Genomic DNA, 23,991 nt, shown 5'->3' with positions numbered 1-23,991 from the left:
AGAGTATTTTATTTTTTTTTCTGATTGTAAAAGAAAGATGGATTTAAATAATTGTGTAAATAACGAATGCTTTAAATAATTAAAGGAACTATATTTATTTATTACTATTTGGATAATACTAAATAAATAAATCCGACCAAAAAATTGTATTTTCTAAGACATTAATTACGCAATTGTTTCGATTCAATTCTCTCTTTCATTACAGAAATATTCTTCTCGAAAAATTGCACTTAGTTGGTCAAAAAAAAGGAAGTGAAAAAAGAATTTATGTTCTACGTATAGAGTATTAGTATTCCTTGGTTACATTAATTGCTTACCTTTTCAACACCTTGTTTTAAGGCAGTTTGAGCCAAAATTCCTGGACCTTCAACAGTTTTTCCATCATCTGTTGGCCCCCAACTTGCGGTGTATATATCCACTCTGAAATGTACAATTGTCACCACATAAATCACATAATATGTGATATTTTTAGGAATATATATATTTTATTAATGAAAAAAATGTTTATTTTGACAAATTTATATGGGGGGGTAAGTTAAATCAAAAATGTTAATTTCATCCTAGATTTCCTAAATTAAAGAAATTAATATACTCAAAAATATGTAAACAACTGAATTATGTCTTTAGACCAAGAGTTTGCAAAAATGAATAAAACAACATTGTTAAAATTAACAATTATAAAAGAGGAAATAAATGGCTAATAAAAACTTATATCTACTAAATAAAGTTTTTGATTCTTGTTCTGAAAATTTTAGTCCTTAAATATTGAGAATTAATTATTTACATATAAAAGTAAAAATATATGTCAATTTGCTCAAAAAATGAGTTTTATGTTATAGTTCCATATATGGATTTTTATCAGGAAATCCTAAACCAATCTGAGACCTTTATAATTTTTTTTTGGACCGAATTTATTCAATTGTTTGACAAAATTTGATCTAAATTTGTCCTACAAAAAAATTAGTCTTGAATGATCTTTTTCTAAAATAAGTTTAGACTGATTTTTTAGATAAATTGTCTATGAAGCAATCTTTATTTCAAAATTGTGAACACCAATACAATGATGTCATATGAAATTTTAAGTGTTTTGTATCTGTACAACTCGTATAAATGGGATGGGGTAGAATCAGTTTCTGGAATGAGACTGAAAAAATCGCTCCACTATTTGAAAAGTATTAAATTTTGGTTGAAATCAATCTCGAATTTGAGACTGAATGGACAAAAATAGAAGTAATCGAATCTTAATTTAAAATGTATGAAGATATGATTAACTAAAAGCCTTAATGTACTTTTAATAAGCATATTTCAAGGCTAGACATATATTGAGACCGAAGAAATTGTTCTATTATTTGAAAAAAATTAAGTTTGAGATCATGGTCTGATACCGCAGTCTCAAATTGTAATATAAAAATGACTTAAGATCGAACCGGGAAACAAATTGGTATCGACCGAATCCTAAAATGACTATGTAGGGATATATCAGTGCTAAAATTTTGACGTCTGGTCCTGTTCTAAATCTTAAAGACCTGTCCGAATAGAATGCAAAATTCGTCCCGTAGAAATTGAATGTGCTAAATGACATATTCTTAAAAATCGGCCAGGGACGTCATCATCAATCAGTCTTGACCATCACATCCAATTTTTATATTGAACTAAATTAAAAATAATGCCAAGCTATTCTTTTATATGAAAGATACACAAAAATTTTACCATCCTAATTTAATAAGTAAATTAAGCTACTTTACAATAATATTATTTAAAATGATGAGTAGTAGAGGGCGCTTTTAAGTTTTGAATGTTTTTCAATGGCAGAAAGCAGGAATGGCACGGGACTGGACGAGATAAGACGTGGACAGGACTTACTTTTAGTATCATATTTAAAACTGAAATATACATACTTGTCTAAAGCATATTTCAAGGCTAGACCCTCAATTCGATCATTCACAGTGCCATCCAACATTCGAATACCTCCAATCTTTGAATTGTAGGCGACGCCAACACCACATTTATCATTGTTGGCTACCATGGATATTTCCCCACTGCAACGGGTTCCATGGGAATTTGGTGAAGCATATGAGTTAGAGGGATAATGTGGAGTTGGATCATTATCGCCAAGGGTTCCATTGTTGAAATCGTAGCTTATACTTGGATCCTATTAAAGAATGGGTGAAAGTGAATTTATTATAATGAAATTGTTCAAGGGCAAATTTGAATTGTAATACTAGGGATCATAAGTTGATTTCAAAAAGTTATTTGTACATTGATCCATAATTTACCAACTAACCATTGGTTGTATAAAATAATAAAAAAGATATTTCTAAAGTTTTATTTGTTTACATATGTATGTACATATGGTTCCTCTACCATACTCAGCAACTTTTTAGTCAGCCTAACTATAATTAATTCAACAAAATATGTTTATAACATTAGTATATGCATAGGAGATTTTTGTTCAAGAAACCATATGTTTCCAAAAAAAAAAAAAAAATGTAATCCCCAAAAAAAGCAAAACAAAAAACTAAAAATAGGAATTTATTATTTAAACCAAAAACAAACTTTGCTTAAACTTTGACGTGTAAACACATAATTTACAATACACTTCAGAGAGTTGAAAAATTAGAAATTAAAGCCCTATAGTGATATAAATGTTTACAATATCATATTCAATCAAGAATTAAAACATTTGACACGGCCTTACTCCACTAATACATAAATTTACAATATATGAGTATTTTTGCCACTTGTTGATGCATCTTGTACCTTATGTGTGTTCTGAAATGAAATTGACGAATTGAATTAGAATGAACTCTTGTTAAGTTGTTAATAATTATCAACAACTATTGAATCATAATTCCAGGGTTTGGAAGAATTGGCTAACTACCATCTGATTTAAGACCTTTTTTCCTTTCTGATGAAAAGGTTGATAGATACAATAAAGATAGCAATGTGCTAAATAGATAAACAACTCAGGGATACCTCGTCATATCTGTATTCTAATTCAACACAAAAAAGGAGTATTTATCTATTTAACATATTCTCAGAAAAAAAAATTGGCCTGATATTATTGTGAATTTTGTACACTTTCTAACTTGTAGAAGCAGATTATAAAAAATGCAATGTATTTGTAGTATACTGCCTTATTTTAATTAACAAGTATACATTCCTGCTATAATTTCATTTCGATCTGTTATATAATTGTAACAGATATTTTGGTTAGACCGTATGTATATCGAAATTTAACCGTTCACAAATCGTGGACCTATTTTTTGGGTCAATTTATAGACCGATTGCGTTCTGTCTCAAACTATGAGATTTAGATATATAATGTACTCAACACATATAACTTTGTAATAAATTTTAAAACACAAATGACGTCATCAAAAACAATTTATAGAGTCGGTCTAAAACTGAATTTTGCATGAGACCGATTCAGATCGGGTTGTTTTTTTTTTTTTTTTCGTGAGACTGATCAAGACCAATGTTATCTTTTTGATCGATGTATACCGAATTATTTTTTGAGAACGGACCAAATTAGTGGGGGTCGCGGGGTCACTGTTTTAAAGGACTGAATTAGTTTATTCACTAAAAATCATAACGGCCTCAGATCGGTCAAGGATTTTCAGACAGAACCTCAATACTAATGCTTTTAGTTGCCATTTGTAACAACCTGCTTGTACAAGTTACAGCTGGTTCAAAATCAGAACTTATTTACATAATACATTAAGATAACCCCATCACAGCTTTTGGTTTTCCTAAAAAGAGGATACTTGGACCTTTGTGTGTAGGGGGGTAATATTTTGAATTCAGAACATTGACGAATCAAATATTGATATATGTTCTATCTTATTTTATTTTTATTACAAAATCTTCCTTTTTTTTCTTTCTTAAATTTTACTTTCAATTAAAGTCGATTTTCAACTTGTTATACATGAAACATTTTATAACTCTATGAAATAGCCCCATATAAAAAGAAAAGTTGGTCACCCTATCCTATATAAACATATAATTTGTATTAATACTCCATATTTTTACATATGTTCATTGTACAGTGTACACAAGAAGTATGTTCTTACATAATTATCAATGAGATCACTGTGCCGCCATTCCAAACCATCGTCGAGAACAACAACTCGCACTTCATTTCCTGTTATGCCCATTTCATAAACTGGGAGTACGTTGAGATGTATCGCTGGAAGAGAGGATCGACTCCGAGTGTCTTGCTAAAAGAAAGTATGATCAGTTTGTCTGCTAACACAATAAGTTATTTAAAAGTATATTGTTTTGAATATTAGGTAAATATTTTGTATATATTATATAAATTTCTATTGAATTACTAATTTAGTCCATTGATTATGTCATCTTTACAAATAAGTTAAAAGTCTGAGAAATCGAGAATACATACCCAAGAAAATATTATTAAATAATATTGGATTCTTTATTCGAGTCCAGTGGTATGGCCTATACCGGCTACGTAATTAAAATCTGCACACTTATGCAAGAGAGGAATAAGAAAAATCATTAAGAGTAATTGATCATTCCTCCTTTCACCTGAGAAGCTGCGTGCATTGACACCCCTCCAAAAAAAAAATTAACACAATCAAAAAATCAAAAAAGACCAGCAGGCAGACTATTTACAACTTCAAGAAAGCAATTAATGAGCATATTGTCATCGAGAGGATCCCTCTACTCTAATCACTACCAAGCACATTAGCATTGGCGATGAGCTTGGGATTTGTTGCATTCAATAGACTGACGATTCCACTCATCTGGTTTAAAACAGAGTACTAATAAAAATGATTTTCAAAATGTCTATAGTTTTCACTTACGCACTCATTACGAGCTGAATTGCCAAATTACATTTTATATATTTTTGAATGTTTAATCTACAATCTAAGGGTATGTAGCTCACATAGAGGCCACTGTGAAAATCAATCTCATAAAGCCTTAATATTTTTACTCAACTTAAATTAATTTATTTGGTTTTTAAATAAAAAAAGTTTATATTAAACTTTGTATTTAGATGATTTTGTAATTTTTCAAATTTTTTTAATTTAATTTGATATAAACCATTTCCTTCACTATTGAAAGTTATCGTTGTTAGTTAGTCAGTCATCTATTACTGTTAATTTTGGCTAAATACAAACAAATTAGGTTAGTTTTCAATTGATAAAGTTATATTCTGAAACCTATCATTGATGAGCGAAGTATTAAATAATATAGGTATTTGATTTATTCGTGAGTATCCTAGGTATCTTTTTGCTTTTTTTATGATATCATTTGAAAACCGTGAAGGAAATTCATATTGAGGTCTAAAGTTACAGACTTCAAATTAAATATATATTTGATTCTGCGTAACATAGGGGAAAGGGAGGAGGATAGTGAAGGGTGTGAGAAATTGGACATGAATATTCCACAACAACTAAATAGAGTACACCTTAAATGAATGGCAATTAAAACTCATACTACATTTTGTAGCGTGTTTGTCGCGTCATGTTTTCCAACTATGAATTAAAAGATCCATCAATAACTAAAGGTTTATGTCGTTATCCGTTTAAGTTCGTTACTTATTTATTGTTACTACATCAAAGATTACAAATATAAGCCTAAAAAACTTTAACACCCCCTAGTCCAATTTATCTTGACTTTTGTTTTAAATAATTAAAATATAATACTTTTAAATAATGGGATCTATTGGAAAAGGGTGCCTGGTACTTTCGCCTTAAATTATCTTGCCTTATAAAATTTTGCATTAAAGCCATTTTATCTCAAGAATATTTCGGCTCAAAATATAAATAAATGAGGTGTATACGTCGTTATTGTTTATTTTTGGCTGAAATTGATGTTCCCTTTAATTTTTAAGTTAAAAGATCTAATGCCCTTCACTATAAAAACCCATTAAAGGGTTGATTTTTGTTGGAGAGTTATGGAATTATGTTCTTACTTCATATTATGCTATTATGTTAATCCATAAGTATTTCTTAAAACGAAAAAATCCATCATGTCTAATGATAATTAACTACGGAGAAGTGATTATCTCTTCAGCTCGAATTGTTGTTGTGCTTGGTTATTCTAAATTTTATTTTAATAATAATTTGATTATCTACTATTCTCTGCTACGAACTCATTACATAGTGAGATTTCTATAGTTTGTATTTGGACTGGTACGGTACAGGGTTGTACCGCAGTTCAGTTGAGTACGTTTTTACCCTCAGTGTGCTACGTACATATATAATCATATACGAGTATTAAATATTTTGATATTATAGAATCTTAGCTTTTTTTTTTTTAATTAATAGGTTTAGATAGTGAGGTAAGAATTTAATCCATAAGTATCCTTTTATTTAAAAATAATTTATATATTTGTTTATACAAAAAAAGGAATATGACTTACAATATATTAAAATATATGCCATTCGACGATAAGCCAGATGTATGGTAGATAGATGATATTAATAGATTTCCAAATATTGCCAAGTTAGCTTCACGATATCTCGCAACTACAGGTACACATATATCAAGCAAAATAATATTTTGACAGCTGGCGATATTGTCTTGTATAATTACGAAGAATTTAGACAAGCTCTTCTTTTTGCAAAAAAAATATAAATTCCTGAATTATATTATTATTTAACCTTTGTTTTTTTAGCGAAGTTAAGTATATTTAGGAATAATTTATTGTTACAGAAAAAGAAATTTTTAAACAATAAAATATCAAAAAAACTTCAAAAAATACATTAATTCTTTTTTTTTTTACCATCTTACTATTATACCGTACTGAAATGTGTACCGTGAAAGGTGTACCTCAGTTCGTACTGTCCCAGCCCTAGTATGTATACATTAAAATTTTGGGACATAACTCCATTATAATTCCAACCGAAAAAAAAACATCTTATGAGTTTAATAGTAATAAGCATTACATATTTTGATTAAAAAGGTTCAAAGGAAACATCAATTTTAAACAAAAATAAACAATCTCGACGTGTAAACATCATTTTAAGGTGAAATATCCTAAAGAAAAAATATTTTTCAGGCAAAATAGTTTAAGGCGAAAGTACCAAGCGCCGGAAAAAGGAAGCAAAATATTATGGCATAATTAAGTACAGAGATGCTTAGATATTGAAGGAATACATGGAGTATTCAAAGGTATAATGCTACAATGGAAATGGTAGGCAAGTCATTATAAACTGTCTGATACTTACCTCTCTTCCCTACCTACATATCAATATAAATGTTGGAAAAAATTCAAAGATTCCTCACCATATACCATTGATGATCCCAAAGTTCGTCATTGAAAATAAATGTTGCCTGAAGAGGCAGATCCTCTAGCTTTGACCGCCTTTCCTCATCCCAAATCCTCAATATATCCATATTTATTCCTCGTTTTTTAACAGAACTCTGCATAAAGCCCCGTTTGACTCTTTTTTTGTGAAAGAGTTGGGCTGCGTAGGTAACCTAAAGTTAGATAATAATGGTTCAGTTTATTATAATCAGCGTTGTTTTATTGAAGTTGATTGTTTTACAAGTATATTGTACATAGTATTTAAATACCTTTGAATAAATATTATTTATGTATTATAGAAATATAAGAATAAACTATTCCTACAATGAGGGAGATTTATTTGATAAATTTATCGTTCTACGTGAGTCTGTTGACTCATAAATCATTTAACATGACAAAAAATATAATTTATTATAACACATTTATTCCTGTGCATCTCGATCTAATTATGAATTAAATCTGAGGAAAATTAATCTCTTATTTTTTCTTCCTTTTCATAATATAGTATAAAAGGTTATATAGAGTTGCTAGTGAAAGGACGCCATTTATAAATGTCTTGTGATCTTCCAATACTTTTTTAAAAAAAGAGAGAAAATGCACCTTAAAGCTGGGTTACCAAATCTATCATGCATATACTTGCAATTTATTTCTAAAAAACTTTACATAATTTTGAAACCTTAGCGACTCTCCCTTTCAATTAAAAGATTTTGTGATTGAAAATATTTCCAGTTTGGGAGAGAGAAAATGCCCCGTTAGTAAATTTGTGCTTCTAAAATTTAATTTATCATTTTAACTCTTACAAACGGTTCTAGAACACTTTTCTGAATACCATTTTTTCAAACAGTCACTTTCCTCAATGACCACTTTGCCGAACAGACACATTCCCAAAACTAATTATAGAATATTTGATTTTTTTTATACTACAATACAGTGTAATCATCTACTACATTACTCCAATGACAAACATATTCATATAATTATAGAGTCAGTGATGACCTCGGGATATATAAATGTCGATCAGGACTTGATTAAATGCATAGGAACTCCAAGGCATTTGATCTAAATGAATGATCCATTTGCAAAAAAAAAAAAAAAAAAAAAAAATAGTATTCAGTAATAAATATTTGCACAACACCGAAGTATGTGGTTCGAATCTTTACCGTTGTAGTGCTTTAAATAAATTAAATAATAAACGAACGCGATTGCGATTATTATGGAATAAGTTCACTGAAGGGACTCGAATCTTTGGAGCTGTATATCTAGGACTGTCAATCAATTCCACCAATGGATTTCAAACTAATTTGTGAGAACCATAACAAGTGGACTATAAGCTCCATCAGCATTCTAATATGATACGAATACAATGACGTTTGAGCATGTAACTCCGTTTCTAATAATTTTCTTAAGTGTTATTTATCAAATAATATAAATATTACAACTATATATATTCATTTAATCCAATTTACATTTTCATCCATCATGTCGAATAACAATTAATTGATAACGGAGAAGCCATTGGGACTTTTTTCAAATGAATTACCATCGTTTTTGTTTATTATTTAAAGTACATACAACGGTAAAGATTCAAACTACATTCGAACCAAATACTACTTGTGCTGAGTTTATAAAATGATCATTAATGAATATATTAAATAAAGAAATGTTTTTCTGCAAAAGAACACTCATTTATTTACCTATATGACACACCAGCAATAGAAAAAGTAATGAGACCTTCTAAAAATACAGTTTTGAGTAGGTGTTGTTGATTAAATCTTAAAGTTGTGATTATTTTTGCATTGCTTATATTCTAAGCCTTTGATTGATGTACATGATGTAAACAAAAATTCTGTATTTGTTGCGATGGAGGCAAATTAATCCGTGCCAGGAGGACCTCCTTGGACATCATAAAGGCCTGAAACGTCAGCAAGGCCACAGTCTATCGAGTCAGAAATCGTTTGACTGATGAGGACAACCTTAAGAACAATCCCAAGAGTGAAAGACTCTCCAAAGTGAAGCCTGAAGGCATCATTGATGCCTTTAAGGTCAACCCAACGATAGAGATGTCAGAACGCCAAGAAGAAGAAAGTGCATCTATCTACTGTCGACAAGGTGGTCCCAAAGGCTGGAGGAAGGTCACTTAGAAGAATTGCGAGGTCACACCTGCCCGATGTCAAAAAGAACTCCTTCTTCAGCAAAGTCAACAACTCTTGAATTATCTGAAGCGCAACAGCAACCGGGTAATTTTTTTTCCTGATGAAAAGACCTTTAGCGTAGACCACGTCTACAACAAGCAAAATGATCGGGTGGTGTGCTTTGGTGAGGCTGACAACAGCATCAGGAAAGTCATCAAGCCCAAAGATCCAGACTCTGTGAGGATATTGGGGTTGTGGCATCAGCTAGAGAAAAAATGCCTCCAATTTGGTTTCCTGTTGGATACCGGTTACCCGTATCCTGATAACTTAAAATTTTATGATTAAAATTTTATGATTATCTTCTCTAATAAAAATGGATTCCCAAAATTATTAACAAAAGGCATTTTGGTCCTATTTTTCTGAACTATATCAATTGTTTAATCTGAATGATAAGTAGGCTTTCCTTTCCATAAAATTCTCTGAATATACGCAAAAAGGCGAAAAAACTTCCAAATCCCGGTTATTAAAAGGTGTTCCCATTTAAATCCATTAATAATATTTAGAGGACGTGAAATTCACCCTCCAGTCTCTCAACGGATATACACCTAATTCATCCACAACCTTTTTGTAAGATTTTGGAATTATACAAGATAAAAGGTAAAGCTCACCGCCTAATATATATATACTTTGGGCACTTTAATGCAGAAATATAATTTTTATAGATGAGACCCTTAAACCATGCATCATTGCAAATTCTGCTAGAGAAGGAATGGAGGTAGCTTTGTATAATACAAGAGGAACAAATCTCAAATTATATAAATCAATTCGTTTTTGTAGAGATAAATGGCACCATTTTTGGATCTGATTGTTGATCATCATATTTCATCGTACCCAATTACCTCTTGATAGCCCATTGGTTGTCCATTCGATGCCTAAGACTAAGATGTTTACCTTTGGTAGAACTCTACTAGTTTCGATTATTGTAGAACTATCTGGCTTCCAAGATCCAAGGGGAAGGATGGCGGTTTTTGTTAGATTCATTTCTAATCCTGAATTGACCTTATATTGGTTAAAAAAAGTCAATAGAACTTTGATCCTATACCGAAGTTGAATTTCCGAATTGGTTTCAATCATTAACGTTACATCATCAGCATATAGGTCAATTAGATGCGGAGTCCCACAAAAGAGACACCAAATCCCAAATACTTTTTTCGTAATGGTCCTTGTTAGTTCATCGATGGCAGATAAAAATAGCAAGGGGGCGACTGGACATCCTTATCTACAGCTCTTTCTTAATAGAATGGGTTAGCTCATTCTACCATCTAACGAAATTATAGAAGAACCGTTAGCGAGTAAAGCTTATTTTTTATTTGCTTATTGTTTTTAAAAAAAATTTGCAAGCCCTATGATTTGTGGAATGCCTGTTGAGAATCGCTACTTTAGTCTGTATTACGGCTCACTTTTTTAAATAAACAATGATGGAATATATATTCCTTCAGCTGTTTTCATCAATTTTTATAAGTTGACTATTGTGTGATTTAAAGCAGCTGACTTTAGTATGAACTCAAAAAAGTTATCAGATACAATTTGTATTTTTATATTTATGTTTATGAATCAAGGACCTTCGTTTAGCATTTTTCTCATTTCATACCTCACCATTGATAAGATCATCAATTCAGTGTAGATAATAGATAATAACTTTATCTAAATAATAATTAAAAGTTTGCAAAAAGAATAATACAGAAGACTAGCTACTATGTGTGTGTTTTTTACTTTCCCTTTTAGCAGTCGAGGTGGAGAGTGGATAAAAAAGCTAGTGGTGTATAGACCTTGTAGTTAAGCACTTAACTATTGCAGACGACGTTTTTTTTTTTTTTTTTATAATTACCACTTGTAATGAAAACCGTTGTTCATATAATTTACCTTTAAAATAGTCAAAAGGATGAGTTCATGGAAGTTGGATAGTTAGTTAGTCAAATATTAATTATTAGCACTCTCAACAGAGTGCTGAAGGTACCATTGATTAATATAAATTGTCCCCCACTAAATTTGTAGAAAAAATTGATCATGTAATCGTTGTTTCGCATTTTTTTTAGCTTTAGGGTCTCCTTCTCCATTGTTATTAGACGAATGTATAAATCTTGGAGGGAGGACATTAGAAACAAGTGATCGAGCCCTGCGTTTCAGAGCGTTGACATAAATTAAAAATAAAATAAAAATATATTTTTGTATACATAAAAATCGAAATATAATTCAATCTAAACATAATTATCAATTATTGTATTGAAAAACATAATTCCCAAAACAAGAACTTACTGGTTTGGTTAAATCGCTTAGAAATATCCCAAAGACTATTGGGCTTCCCTAGAAATATTCCCTGAAATTTTATTTTATATAAATCTGATTTTAACGCTTGCTTTCCAAAGTCCTTGTGATCTAGAATGCATTAAAAAAAGCAACATTGATATTGTTGATTCGGGGACAAGGTCTTACTCAACATGAAGATATAAGTATGTGCAAAATTGAGTCATCCTTGTATATACGTAATGACGTCATTTGTTTAAACAAACAAAAATGAGTCAAAGGCTGAATTTAACTATCTATATCACTTCGTGACCTATATTGTATTTTGCAACCTTTTCTTCAAAAAGAAACAGTTAATCAATTCTGTGGAACTATTATTAAATAATTGTTGAGCTTACAAGTAACTTATAAGAGCTAATTTGAATTTAAGCATTAAAGACTGAAAAAGGGGGGAAAACATACAAATTGATATCTCTTATAGCTTCTTGGCATTAATTTAATAGAGCCTCATGATAGAAAAGTTTATCTTCTGCCTTACATTCTTCCAATTACAACTATGGAATTTTTTCGCATTCTTTTATTTCTACATACCAACAGTTCATATTTTATACAACTCTAATCATAAGTATCGCTCCCACCTTCTTCTCACGCTCTACACTCATCACTAGTAAGGATGGAAGTGTAAAGTTTTTTAATGAAAAATAAAAAAAGAAGGTAATTTTTTTTCTTATGGTGTAATGCAATGCCCAGTGATATAAAAAGATAAATGAAATAATTTGAGGAGGACGGAAGAAATCAAAATTGTGTCTATGGAACGACGTAGCTCAATGGACAAGGCGCTAAGAAAAAGTTATTCTCTTGAATTCAGTTTGCGTTGGTTCGCACCCAGGTTGTTTCTAGAGAAGGAAGTATACTTTATGTAAATGGACTTCAAAGAAGATTCTAGGTCAGATGGAGTAAATGAAATACTATAATGTTTATTTATAATTAATCAGTTTAAGTCCATCTGACCAATTAAAAGACCATTAAAAAAATGGCGTCTCATTGCTTTTTTTTAAGAAAGCCAAATGGATGTCAACCACAACTACATACTGCTACCATTGTATTACAATATACTCAATTAGTCAAAACTTTTTTAATTAACAATAAAATAATATATATTGTTGAACAGTAAATTATATTGTAGGAAATATTGTATTTATGTATGAACACTATAACATTTTACAAATGTATTGTATACAGAGACGTAAATAAAAACATTCTCCCAGTGCATGTAAGTAATAATAAAATCTCAGGTGGCAATCTGTATTATTCTGTCACTCAAGAGGTTTAAATCATTTGCACTACCGGTAGGTATAAAAATAAAGAGGCAAAAGAACGTCATATCCATTGAAGAAATTCCAGTATAAAATGGGCATGTATAAAAAAGATACCGAAAATCAACATGGCAAACCTAACAATTTGCATAATTTTTTGAAGGAGAGAAAGAATAATGGTCATAACGTTTCATTAGTTCAGCTACAATCAGCTGTGACAAGAGAGGAAGGAGAGAAGGATATAAAATAGATCATTTGCTATAATTACTCCTATGTCGAAGCCCAATTATACTCTGAGTCCAACAAGATCTTACAATTATAACTCTGCTACAAATCCTCAGGCTTACACTCCGTCTTTTATGAGTACACACGAACGTTCAAATAGGTTTTGAATATAATTGAATCTATTTAGAAAAGGATGTTCATTACTCAGGAATTAAATGATAATGACAACTCCTACGGAAAAGAAACTTCATTCTATAAACTACCAATTACAAATCAACAGACCAGCTAAAAACATACCGGATTTATATCATTAGTCATATCTATGTAACATAAAATTTGTATTCATTATATTATTTTGTATCCTTTCATTATATTTTACACATTGGCAGCACATAATTTCCTGACACTACTTATAACTATAGCTGGGAAAATTATGATCTGTAGGTATGTATGTTAAAAAAAGAAATGAAAATGTTCACCCTGACAATTTGAATAATGTTTAATTGGTAAAAGAGCAGCTTAGCTGTCATAATATTTCATTAGATTATCTATGTGTAGCTATAAGAGTATGAGATGAAGGAAATAAATATAAAGGCCACTCAGGCAGGAATTATCCCTATTGGGATCCTCAATTTTTACTCTCCCAACAACAAGGACTTACTTACATTTGTAACTCGGTAACAAATCCTAAGTGATACTCTCCGTCTTTTATGCACTAGCGATTACTTTATAACTTTTTTGTTCTCTTTTAAAGAATAAAAATGATAACACCTTTGGAAAATATGAAATACTCTTGAAGTTGCAACAACAAAAAGTCTAGCACTCGTCCAATCCCATATTTCTTACAGCTATACTCATAAACATGACTGGGATTCTTTAGATTGTTCCCTACCATATCTATTAAAGATATTGTTGTTTTCTTATTTCAGGAACAGCGAATAAGAAAAAGTAAATAATCACATTCTTCTAGAATAAGCCAAATGATATTTCAATTACTTTGTTACACGCAACGGGATATAGTTTTTATTTACAAATTTAATTGTATATTTTGTTCACATTAAGATTATTATGTCTAAACACAAAATTTTGAGAAATCATGGATCTAGGGGTCTCGAAAGTTACTTTTTGGAATAATAAGATTTTTTTATAGATTTACAGCTGCGTGTTTAGATGATAGGTTTCTGCAGGAAGTCAAACTTTTTTTATTATGCTATAACGAAGTCATTCCATGCCACAACGAGCACAAAAGTTAACCGCATATCTCAGAATTGACTAATTCTGCTATATGTATTAAATTGCCCTTAAAAACATGTGTTTTAAATTATTGCAAGCTATTTTTTGAAGGTTTATATCTGCATGAATTCATATTATAGACATAAAATTTACATATTTTGATTTATTATGCTTAATTAAATCTATGAACGAATTTTGAACATAATTGAATATAAAATGAATGAGCTATTTATGTTGAAGTGAGGGTCTAATCAAATTTCGGCGCCATTTTGTGAGGAAAATATATTTTATTTCCCTAACTTTAGGCGTACATATCTATGAAACTACTAAACTGATTGATCTGAGAATTGACGTACTTTACAGTTTCAGAAAAAATTGCAGAAACATAAATAACTCCATTTATGTGGAACTTTGAGTGTGCAGGTAAATATCTAAATCTATATAATTTCATCAAATTTTAATTTGATAAGGTAAAATTTGCTTTCATTTTTCCCATGAATATTAATATGTAGAATTTTCAACTTACTTGCACATGGGCTTCTAATCGGCGTGATAGGTCCAAGCTTCGATTTCTAACTAAGATTGGATGATTTGTTTTACGCATTAAGTAATAACCATCGAATCCTTCAATCTAAAACATCAAAAATTGAATAAATAAGAATTTTTTAATGTTATATTCGTAATACTCACAGGTCCAATGTTTTCATAGCCCTGGTTGAAAGCAAGTGTATCTGCATCAGAGGGATATCCGTTAATTTGAACAATCCATTCGTTCGAAAATCCATGGTTATCATCTATCCCATCATGCAATAATGCACTTTCTATTTCGTCTAAAGAAATAGTGGACTCACAGCAACGAACCAAAACTGTGATAAAAAAGAAGTAATGTCTCATAGTTTCAACCCTAGAAAAAACAAGGTTTAAATATATTTTTTGAAAATAAAAGACGTTTTTGTCAAAAAATTTAATGAATATGGGTGCATTGCAAATCGATGTATTAGTGATTAAATTATGTTTATTGTTTTCTTTCCTAGCTCCTCTTGAATATATACAAGAATGAACTTTTCACTCAGCCCAGTAAAAAGATAAAATTGGTATTCCAAAAAACCGGAGAATTTGAAAAATCTTCAATATCTCAAGATCTAAATATCTGACAAATTTATTTTTTACACTATTTAATGTTATTAGTGTTGTCAATTATGTGATTCGTTCAAAAATGACCAAATTTTGTAATAAAACAAAAATAGACGTAATCTAAATTTTTTCTCTAAAAAAACAATACAGAAAAATATCACCTCTATAAAAAAAAAAACTAAACTATTAAATTAAACGCTCCTTTCTCCTTTCAAACATAAATCCTACTCAAACCCCTGAGTATTTTAATGGTTCAGTCACAATTATATTAAATTTGCCACTTTTTTTTTCATATTTAATTTAATTAGCTATTATGTTACTTGTAAGAGATATTTTGAGGATGAGAAAAAAAAACTAACAAAATACAGGGAGATTACCTTACTTTTCCAAATTATTATTTTTTAATTGGTGCAAGTCCCGATGGACTAAGAATTCCTCATTAAAGTAAGCCATTAGCATTTATTACATCTTTGCTCATAATAAAGTCATTTATGTGCATTCATTGCTTCAATTTTGTTTCTAATTTTCATTAAACTATTTACAAATAACATTATTTTTATCAACTCTATTAAAAATTACCCAAATCACGACAAACACTTGACACCCAATATGTTGATTAAGTCATTTTTTAGGCATCCCTCTTGCAAACGCAGGAGAAAATGCATTTATATGTAGTGTTGTACACAAACATTTATGGGCCCCTGTCTTCAATAATTATATTTGAATTTCTGATTAAGAATACAGCAACTCTACATTAAGTCCTTTTTCCACTATAGTATATGGTCTTTTCATTTCATGATCCTTTTAATAATAAAATCAACATACAAAATGAATTAGATCTTCATCAATAACAGGGCCAATTTTCAGGGGTGTGTGGGGTCATTTATTTTGGCCCAGACTGGATTATAATTATAAAAGCCAAGAAAAGTGTAAACTTTTCCTAAACTAATCAATCATTTCGATAAGAATAAATAGGTCACTTGAAATCAAATTAAAAAATTTAAATAAATAGGACTATAAATTTATTTTCTTAAAAAACAAAATTCAAATTTTAAAAAAGGAAAGAAAGTGACTCCACACATTATCTTTGCCCCAAGCCCCACTCAAGTAAAACCGGAGCGAGACACGCAATTTTTTTTTAAAGAAATGTCAGGTATATTACCAGAACCAACAACCCGTACTGTACAGAGTATTGTGGATTTTGAATCTAGTGCTACACGTTTCCTAATAAACAAATTGAGCTCGTAACATGGGCAGTCACTGTATTTTCTATTGTTATTACATAATTTTTATATTACTGCCTTAAATATCTTTATGTACAATCTATGCTTTTGCGCAAAAGATTAAGAAATAGTCGTCGTGAATCTATATCTTTCTAAATATACATGTAATCCATGAATATATATTTACCATTCATGTGAAGAAATTTTTTTATTATATAAAAATATTTTAATTCCTTTTAGTAATAATTATTTCAATGGTATGTACAACTACATATGTACTGCGTATACGTTGAGAGTATTCATTTGTTAATGTGTAAGTAGATATCATCTACTTACTTGGAATTTCAAATATTTCTGATTCGAGAAACATGAGTTTAATTTATTGTTCTTTGGATTTTTTGTTTTTGTGTTCTATGTACACAAAGGGTTGTAAATTTGAGACAGCATTTGTTACGCCAGGATTTTCGCAAAATTTGAGTGTTATCTCGGGATTATTTGGGAATTATTATTATCTTACCAAAAATCTGTTTTTATATCAAGAAATTAAATAATGTATAATGTTGATAGCATGGTTCATTGGTTTTCATTTTTATATATATAAATAATATTCACGAATACATAATAAATCTAAATCATTGTGAATAAAGTATTATTTTTAATAATACAAAATATATTTATTTTGCTGTCAAGTGTTGCAAAATCAATAATTATAGATCATACTAGGCCCAATTTAGACTTATGTAAATAGAACAGTAAAAGCCTTAAAGTTAAACCATCAACCTTTTAAAGCTTAACCAAATTTTCAGTTTCGAGAAAAACACACCAACTGCCAAAATAACCATATCTATTTCTGCAAATGTAAGTGGAATGGATTTCAATAAGCCCTTAATTCTAAGAGTATTTGTTGTTTCTATTAGGGTAATGTTACAAACTAGCGGTAGTGACGGCATTGCCCGAAGTAATTAGGGGCCAACTAAAAACTTTTTTTTCAAAATATAGAACTTAACTCCTCAATAAATCCTCAATGTTGCTCTCCATTTTCCATGAGCACACTCACAAGTAACTACTCAATACAATAATATATATCAATTCATAAGACGTTTTCCCTCCTCAATAATGAAATAATAAGAGCTTGAGAAAAAAAAATAGTACGTTGAAATGAATGATGAGTACTTCATTTTGAAAGAGTGCTCACTAATAAAAACAAACAAAATTCATTTTAAGATACAAGCGTTTATATTTTATTCGAATGTTAACATATATGCACATGAATTATTGGAACATAAGAGAGCAATAACAAAAACAAACAGAAACAGTGCTCTTGTTATGACTGCACACGCCTGCAATATTTCATTAATACGATTACATTATTATTTCTTATATTAAAAATATTAGTATGATTTACATCAGGGAGCACTATATATAGTGCACCCTGTATACACTTTGGATGCTATACTCGCACGCCTGCAATATTTCAATAATACAACTGCATTGTTATTTCTTAGATCAAAATATGTAGTATTATATACTTGATGGAGAACTATATGTAGTGCACTCGGGAACTTGTTGTCATATATACAGACAGAAAGACAAACTTTATTTTATTAAATAGATACATTAAAATAGCTCATTTTTAATATATCGGGAATTCTCGGAAAAAATAATTTATAAGGAATTTTCCCAAAAGTAAAAAACAAAAAGATTTGGGGTTTTTGGGAATCCATAATTGTAAATATACATAAATGTATATGGGTGTATAAATATGAAAAAATGTCAATAGCGGATTTCCTCAAAATACAGTTAATTCAACAAGTTTTATATATTAAGAATAATTAATTAAAAATGAGTCTTTTTTTAATTTATTTTTAATATATATGTTGTGTACGAGTTGCAATTTATTACAAGTTACAACTTGTACAAGCAAATTGTACAAGTTGCAATCAAAAAATGAGATGGATAATTTTAAATAAAAGATTTACTGTACTTGGGAGGAGGATTATGCAATAATTGAATATTCCATGGATGATCCATATATTGATGGTGTAGTTTTTGACTATATCATTAGAAATTACTAAAATATCAGTATTATAAGGCACATTATAAAGTTCAAATCCCCTGTTATATTACTCATGAATACATAATAACCCTGTAATTTTAATAGATCAAAATAATAAAATAGTATCCGTGTACAGTTGTTAATTAGAATGCTCAAGTTGCAATTAAATAATGAATTTTAAGACGAAGAAATTCCAACTTGTTTATACAAGTTGCAACTTGTACAGACGTTGCAACTCGACCACAACATATATATAAATACTAACAGTAGTATCCAGCATTGCTCAGATTTATTAGACAAACTTTGCCATAATAAATATGGAAGATAACTTCCCAAGTAATCGTCAGTGGTATCATGACCCCACTCACGCTGAACTACTCAATACTTTGATGTTCTCCTCAATGATAAAATAATAATAGTAACAGATTTAGAAAAGGTGTGCGTAGTAAATAACTATGAGATCAAAGTGTGATATTGTGATAGACTATTTATACAAAAGTATTAATTTTATTCAATTTTATATTAAATAAAATATAACTTTTATATATATGCTGACTAGAAGTGGTGATGTTTTACAAGTTGTACGTCTTATATCACTTTTTTCAATTTCAACATTGGTCATTTTAATCACCAACTATAAATTGATGCTAGAATTTCATTTTAATGCATTAAAATTACTTATTTATTTATTTATGTATTTACAGATAAAATAACTGTAAAATAAAAAATAGTCAAAAATTGCATCATTAATATATCAATCATACATTTAATATTCAATCATTGCAATATCTTCATCACAAGTACTTTAAATTCTTCATTTTGAGTTATTCATCTCAATTGTTGGTAATTTGTACAATTAGATTAAATATAGGTTACAACAGGTATTTTATTGAATTATTATAAACAAAAAGTTTATTTGATTATTTTTCAATTCTTTTTTGATTAACTTAATCCTTTAGATTCCATTTATTTGTTTGTAAAATACACTAAATATAAGATTAAAAATTAATGTATTTTAAAACTCCAATATAAACTACAAAACTAGTGCTTTCTATTTGGCGTACTTTAAATAGATTGTATATAAATTTCAAGGGCGTCCAAATTGAGGAATTGTTACCGTTATTACCAAAAAAATTATCGCTTTTCGGGGAAAAAATTCAAATAACAGGTTTAGGGCCAGATCAAAAATTAAGCCACTCCCAAAAAAAAACAAATCATGCAAACGCCTCTTAATTTGGTAAGTCTAATTCAGAGCTGACAGACTCGAGCCATACTTATTAAACAGCGACTTCAGACATCACTTGCAATCTTAGAGAAAGAAGACACAATTCAAGCTAAAATAATTTAGACTTAACTTGGGCTAGTAAAAAGTGAATCATAAACAGTTACAGTCTGATAGAAATCATCACCGAGTAATTAAGTTAAAAAGTATTTCAGCTCTCTCCAGTCTTCCCCCACATACTTTTGTATTAAAAATTATTTTATAAATACTAGGAATATTACTCTTAGTCAAGGATGTACCCGGTTCAAGTTCAAGGGTTCTATCGATCCCAGTCTTAGTTCTCTAATTTAAATAATCATGTTTAAAATTTACACTTGTAGTATTGTTTCAGCAATTGGTTCAAACTAAAGGTGTGGGGAGCTCCCTCATACCCTTTCTTTTGCTTTGATTATTTAGTAGGATATAAAATAAGTGTAGAAGAAGATTTTTTTTTTAAATGTTGGTCCAATATATGGGGTTTCGTTTCAACATTTTTATTACCCTTTTTTATAAAAGATAACTCGCAAATTTATTTAACCAAGACGGATAATAAATATTAGGCGGTCTCGGTTTTAAAACTGATTTTAAAAAAAGGATAATTAAAATTGAGTGACATCATCCAAAACTGAACTTTATTAGTTTTTGGGTCTGATATGCAGGACTGAACTGGACAGGACTGCAGTCTTCAGTTCTAAATAAAGACTGACACAACACAAAATATAAACTATTATCTTTTATTTAATTGTGAATAATTATATACTATTTCATTTGCTTTGGGGTTAATGGAATCCAAAAAAAAAATACTCACCCATTTATTTTTATGAATTATTCAATATCCCAAGAAAAGTGAAAGCCTCTTGGAAGAAAGTGGTTGTTTATGCTTTCAGAAAGTAGATTTGTGAGTGAGTGTATGTGAGACAAGAATGATAATATTTATCCTACAACTGACTAACTAGGTACTAGATATGTTTCACCTTTTCTTTATCTCCTCTGACTACCTACCTAATATATTTATGTAGGTACAAACATACGTACAAAACTTAAAAGACACACATAGAACAGGAGTAGATATTTACAAAACACTTGTGTATATATACATTGTACATTCATAAATATAGGTATATGTAAAGTATATTAGATAACTATAATCTGAAGGATCCTCTTACCATCGATATGGCAAGTTGAATGTTTCTACTATGTACATAATAAAAATAAATTTTGATTTGATTGTGTTGAAGACAAGAAAAAATGGATTTTCTTTCTAAAAATTGAATATGTCGTGTATAAGTTGTAACTTGTATTTAAATAAATTGACAGTAATTTTCTGGGGCACAAATTCATTAATGCAATTCTTAATTCATAAATGTCCTTCCTAATTATTTGTAACTATCTTTAGAAATTTTTGTTATTGAGATGCAGGGTCATTGGAATAGGAAGGGATGAGAGGAGGCATTAGCCCTCCAATGCTACTTAATTTGTTCTTTTTAAGGTCAAACGTTATATATGTCGATTACCAAGGTTTTGCCTGCTTCAAGTTGAGTAGTTCTATCGGTCATAGCCTCGGTACTTTTATTTAAAATGTTTCGGTCTCAGTCTCGGTTCAGTTTTATCGGTCTTGGTTTTTTTTATACTGGCTCATTTTGGTAACAGGCACTTAAAACAAGGTCGTCGCTAAAAAATTATGTCCCAGGAAGCGATATTAGATAAAAACAGGGCCGCAGCTATCTTATACACAGAGTGCGTAGTGCCCCAAGTTCCAGGTTTCTAAGACAATGGTTTTAAGTAGGGCGCAGGGTAGATGAAGAATTGATGATTGCTTTCAGTCTACATATACATAGTACACATTTTTTGTATAAAAGGGTCTCAGCCAAAAATGTATTAGTGTAGTGTGCCTTAGCTTAGTAAATTTTAGGATACCCTGTCTTAAAAAAATTATAGTTACTATACATGTGTGCGCGTCTAAAACTGAACACTCTGAAATTTTTAAAAATAGTTAAATAATTCTGTAATTTTCAAAGTGGTCGCCGAATTAATTTATTTAACATGAAAGATGAGAGTCTTAGACAAATGTCTATTCAATATGGCTGCCCATGTTCTCCACTACCAACTCCAGCCTGGACCGGAACTTGCTGTATGACTTGGCGATGAAGCTCTGGACGAGGTTGGCTCAGGCATTCTTGAGGGCAGACTTCAGCTGGTCCTTGTATTGGACTCCCGACAGCATCCCCTTTAAACGCCCAAACACTGCAAAGTCAAGCGGCGAACAATCAAGTAAGTGAGGCGACCAAGAATTCCGATGGAAGAAGGCTGGAGTCTTGATCTGAAGGAACTCTTGGGTAAAGTTGCTAGTGTGGCAGCTGGCACCGTTCTACTGCCACCGCCACCTGTCCCCGTAAGTAGCCCTGGCCCAAGGGAGCACTTTTTCCTTCAAGTATTGGCAGTACATCTCAGAGTTGAGCCTCTCACGGTCCTCCAAAAAGATGAGATCACATTTCTGACAATTGGACGCAACAACAGTCAGGACCTGGAGGTTGGCAAAGTGCCGTTCCTTACCCACATGCACCATGTCATTATCCCTGGCTCCGAGAGACTCCGCCAGATAAAATCCGGTGTCGTTGGCCAACATCTCGCCTTGGCTGATGGGCGTCTTATCACTGAACAAAGCGACAATATCGGCTGACTTTTTCTTAAGCTTGTTCAGAAGAATCTTCGACCTTGCAAGGCGTTTTTCCTTGTCTACAGGCTTGAGGGATTGACGAGGGGTTCACTTGTAGACCTTAAGGCCAAGATCTTTCTTAACTAGCCGGTCCATGGTCCTTCTGCTGACGTTGAACTTCCTGGAAGGCTGCTGAAGGTACCTTGCCTCTCTTGTCCTCGACAGACTTTTTCACAGCAGCAACCATTTCGTCCGACCTTCGAAGCCTTGACTTAGATCTTGTGGTCGCCTCAGGAGTCCCTTTGGCTACCACGCTATAAGCGGTGGTGTGGCTGCAGTTCAGAACCCTGGCAATTTCAGAGGGAGTTTTTCCCCGCACAGAAAGTTCCAAAATTGCGACTCGACGTCTCTCCATATTAGATATTGCTGGAGTTTTGTTTATAACTAGTCAAGAACCTTTGCCTCGAAGTATAAACCGGTTTCGACTCAATAAAATCACGAATATATGCATGGCGTAAAATTTAAAGGAGTGTTCAGTTTTAGACGCGCACACCTGTATTATAGGGGCCCAAAAAAGCTTAGTAGCAGACCTGGATCCATAATCAGCCCCACCCATTCCCTTTTTTTATTTACATCGTCCGATGTCTAAAATCACTTTCCAGATCTATAAGAAGCCCTTAGCTATTTGGAACTCAGAAATGACTATATCACCCTAAAAACATTGGACAAGGCCTCAGTTGCACAAAAATAAACTCAGAAAATTGACTTATTGATTAAAGCTAATTAAGAAATTAAAATACGAGTATATATTTTACTTTCTTTATATATTATACAAAAGCACAAGAACCGATATGCAATATAGTGCAGTCTTTGTTCACGTTTCATTTAGACTTTGTCGGTTCCAGTTCGATCAATTCAAAAACCGATACATCTAGAACCGCTAGACTGATAAGGGAACAACCTTGTTGATTACAGGTTGCAACAAAAATGATATTAAGAATTTAAATTAATTTTGGTGAGTACAATACAATAATTGAACATTCCATGGATATTCCAATTACAGTGTGTGGCGTAATATTTACCTTGTTTATAATGCATGGCAATTAGGCCGTAGAAGTAATTGTAGGGTGCGCGTGGTTTCATGATAGGGGTGAGATTCCAAAGTGTTTTTT

General features: G+C 30.8%; 1 protein-coding gene across 1 annotated transcript in view; it reads right to left on the bottom strand.

The window, feature by feature from the left end:
- LOC121118452 (neuroendocrine convertase 1) overlaps window positions 1-21,198 on the bottom strand; it is a 36,913-nt gene extending 15,715 nt beyond the window's left edge. Inside the window, exons 1-7 of the mRNA XM_040713035.2 lie at window positions 20,972-21,198; window positions 15,180-15,393; window positions 15,016-15,120; window positions 7,258-7,452; window positions 4,074-4,220; window positions 1,899-2,152; window positions 318-420 (exon numbers count right to left, since the gene is read on the bottom strand). Of these exons, the coding sequence (XP_040568969.1) occupies window positions 318-420; window positions 1,899-2,152; window positions 4,074-4,220; window positions 7,258-7,452; window positions 15,016-15,120; window positions 15,180-15,383 (1,008 nt within the window). The 5' untranslated portion in view covers window positions 15,384-15,393; window positions 20,972-21,198. The remainder of the gene's footprint in view (window positions 1-317; window positions 421-1,898; window positions 2,153-4,073; window positions 4,221-7,257; window positions 7,453-15,015; window positions 15,121-15,179; window positions 15,394-20,971) is intronic.
- Window positions 21,199-23,991: the final 2,793 nt, after the last annotated feature.

Source organism: Lepeophtheirus salmonis, chromosome 5 (assembly GCF_016086655.4).
Source record: "Lepeophtheirus salmonis chromosome 5, UVic_Lsal_1.4, whole genome shotgun sequence".
Taxonomy (NCBI): Eukaryota; Metazoa; Arthropoda; class Copepoda; order Siphonostomatoida; family Caligidae; genus Lepeophtheirus; species Lepeophtheirus salmonis.
The sequence above is the reverse complement of the archived record's forward strand: the minus strand, read 5'-3'. Positions and strand labels throughout refer to the sequence as shown.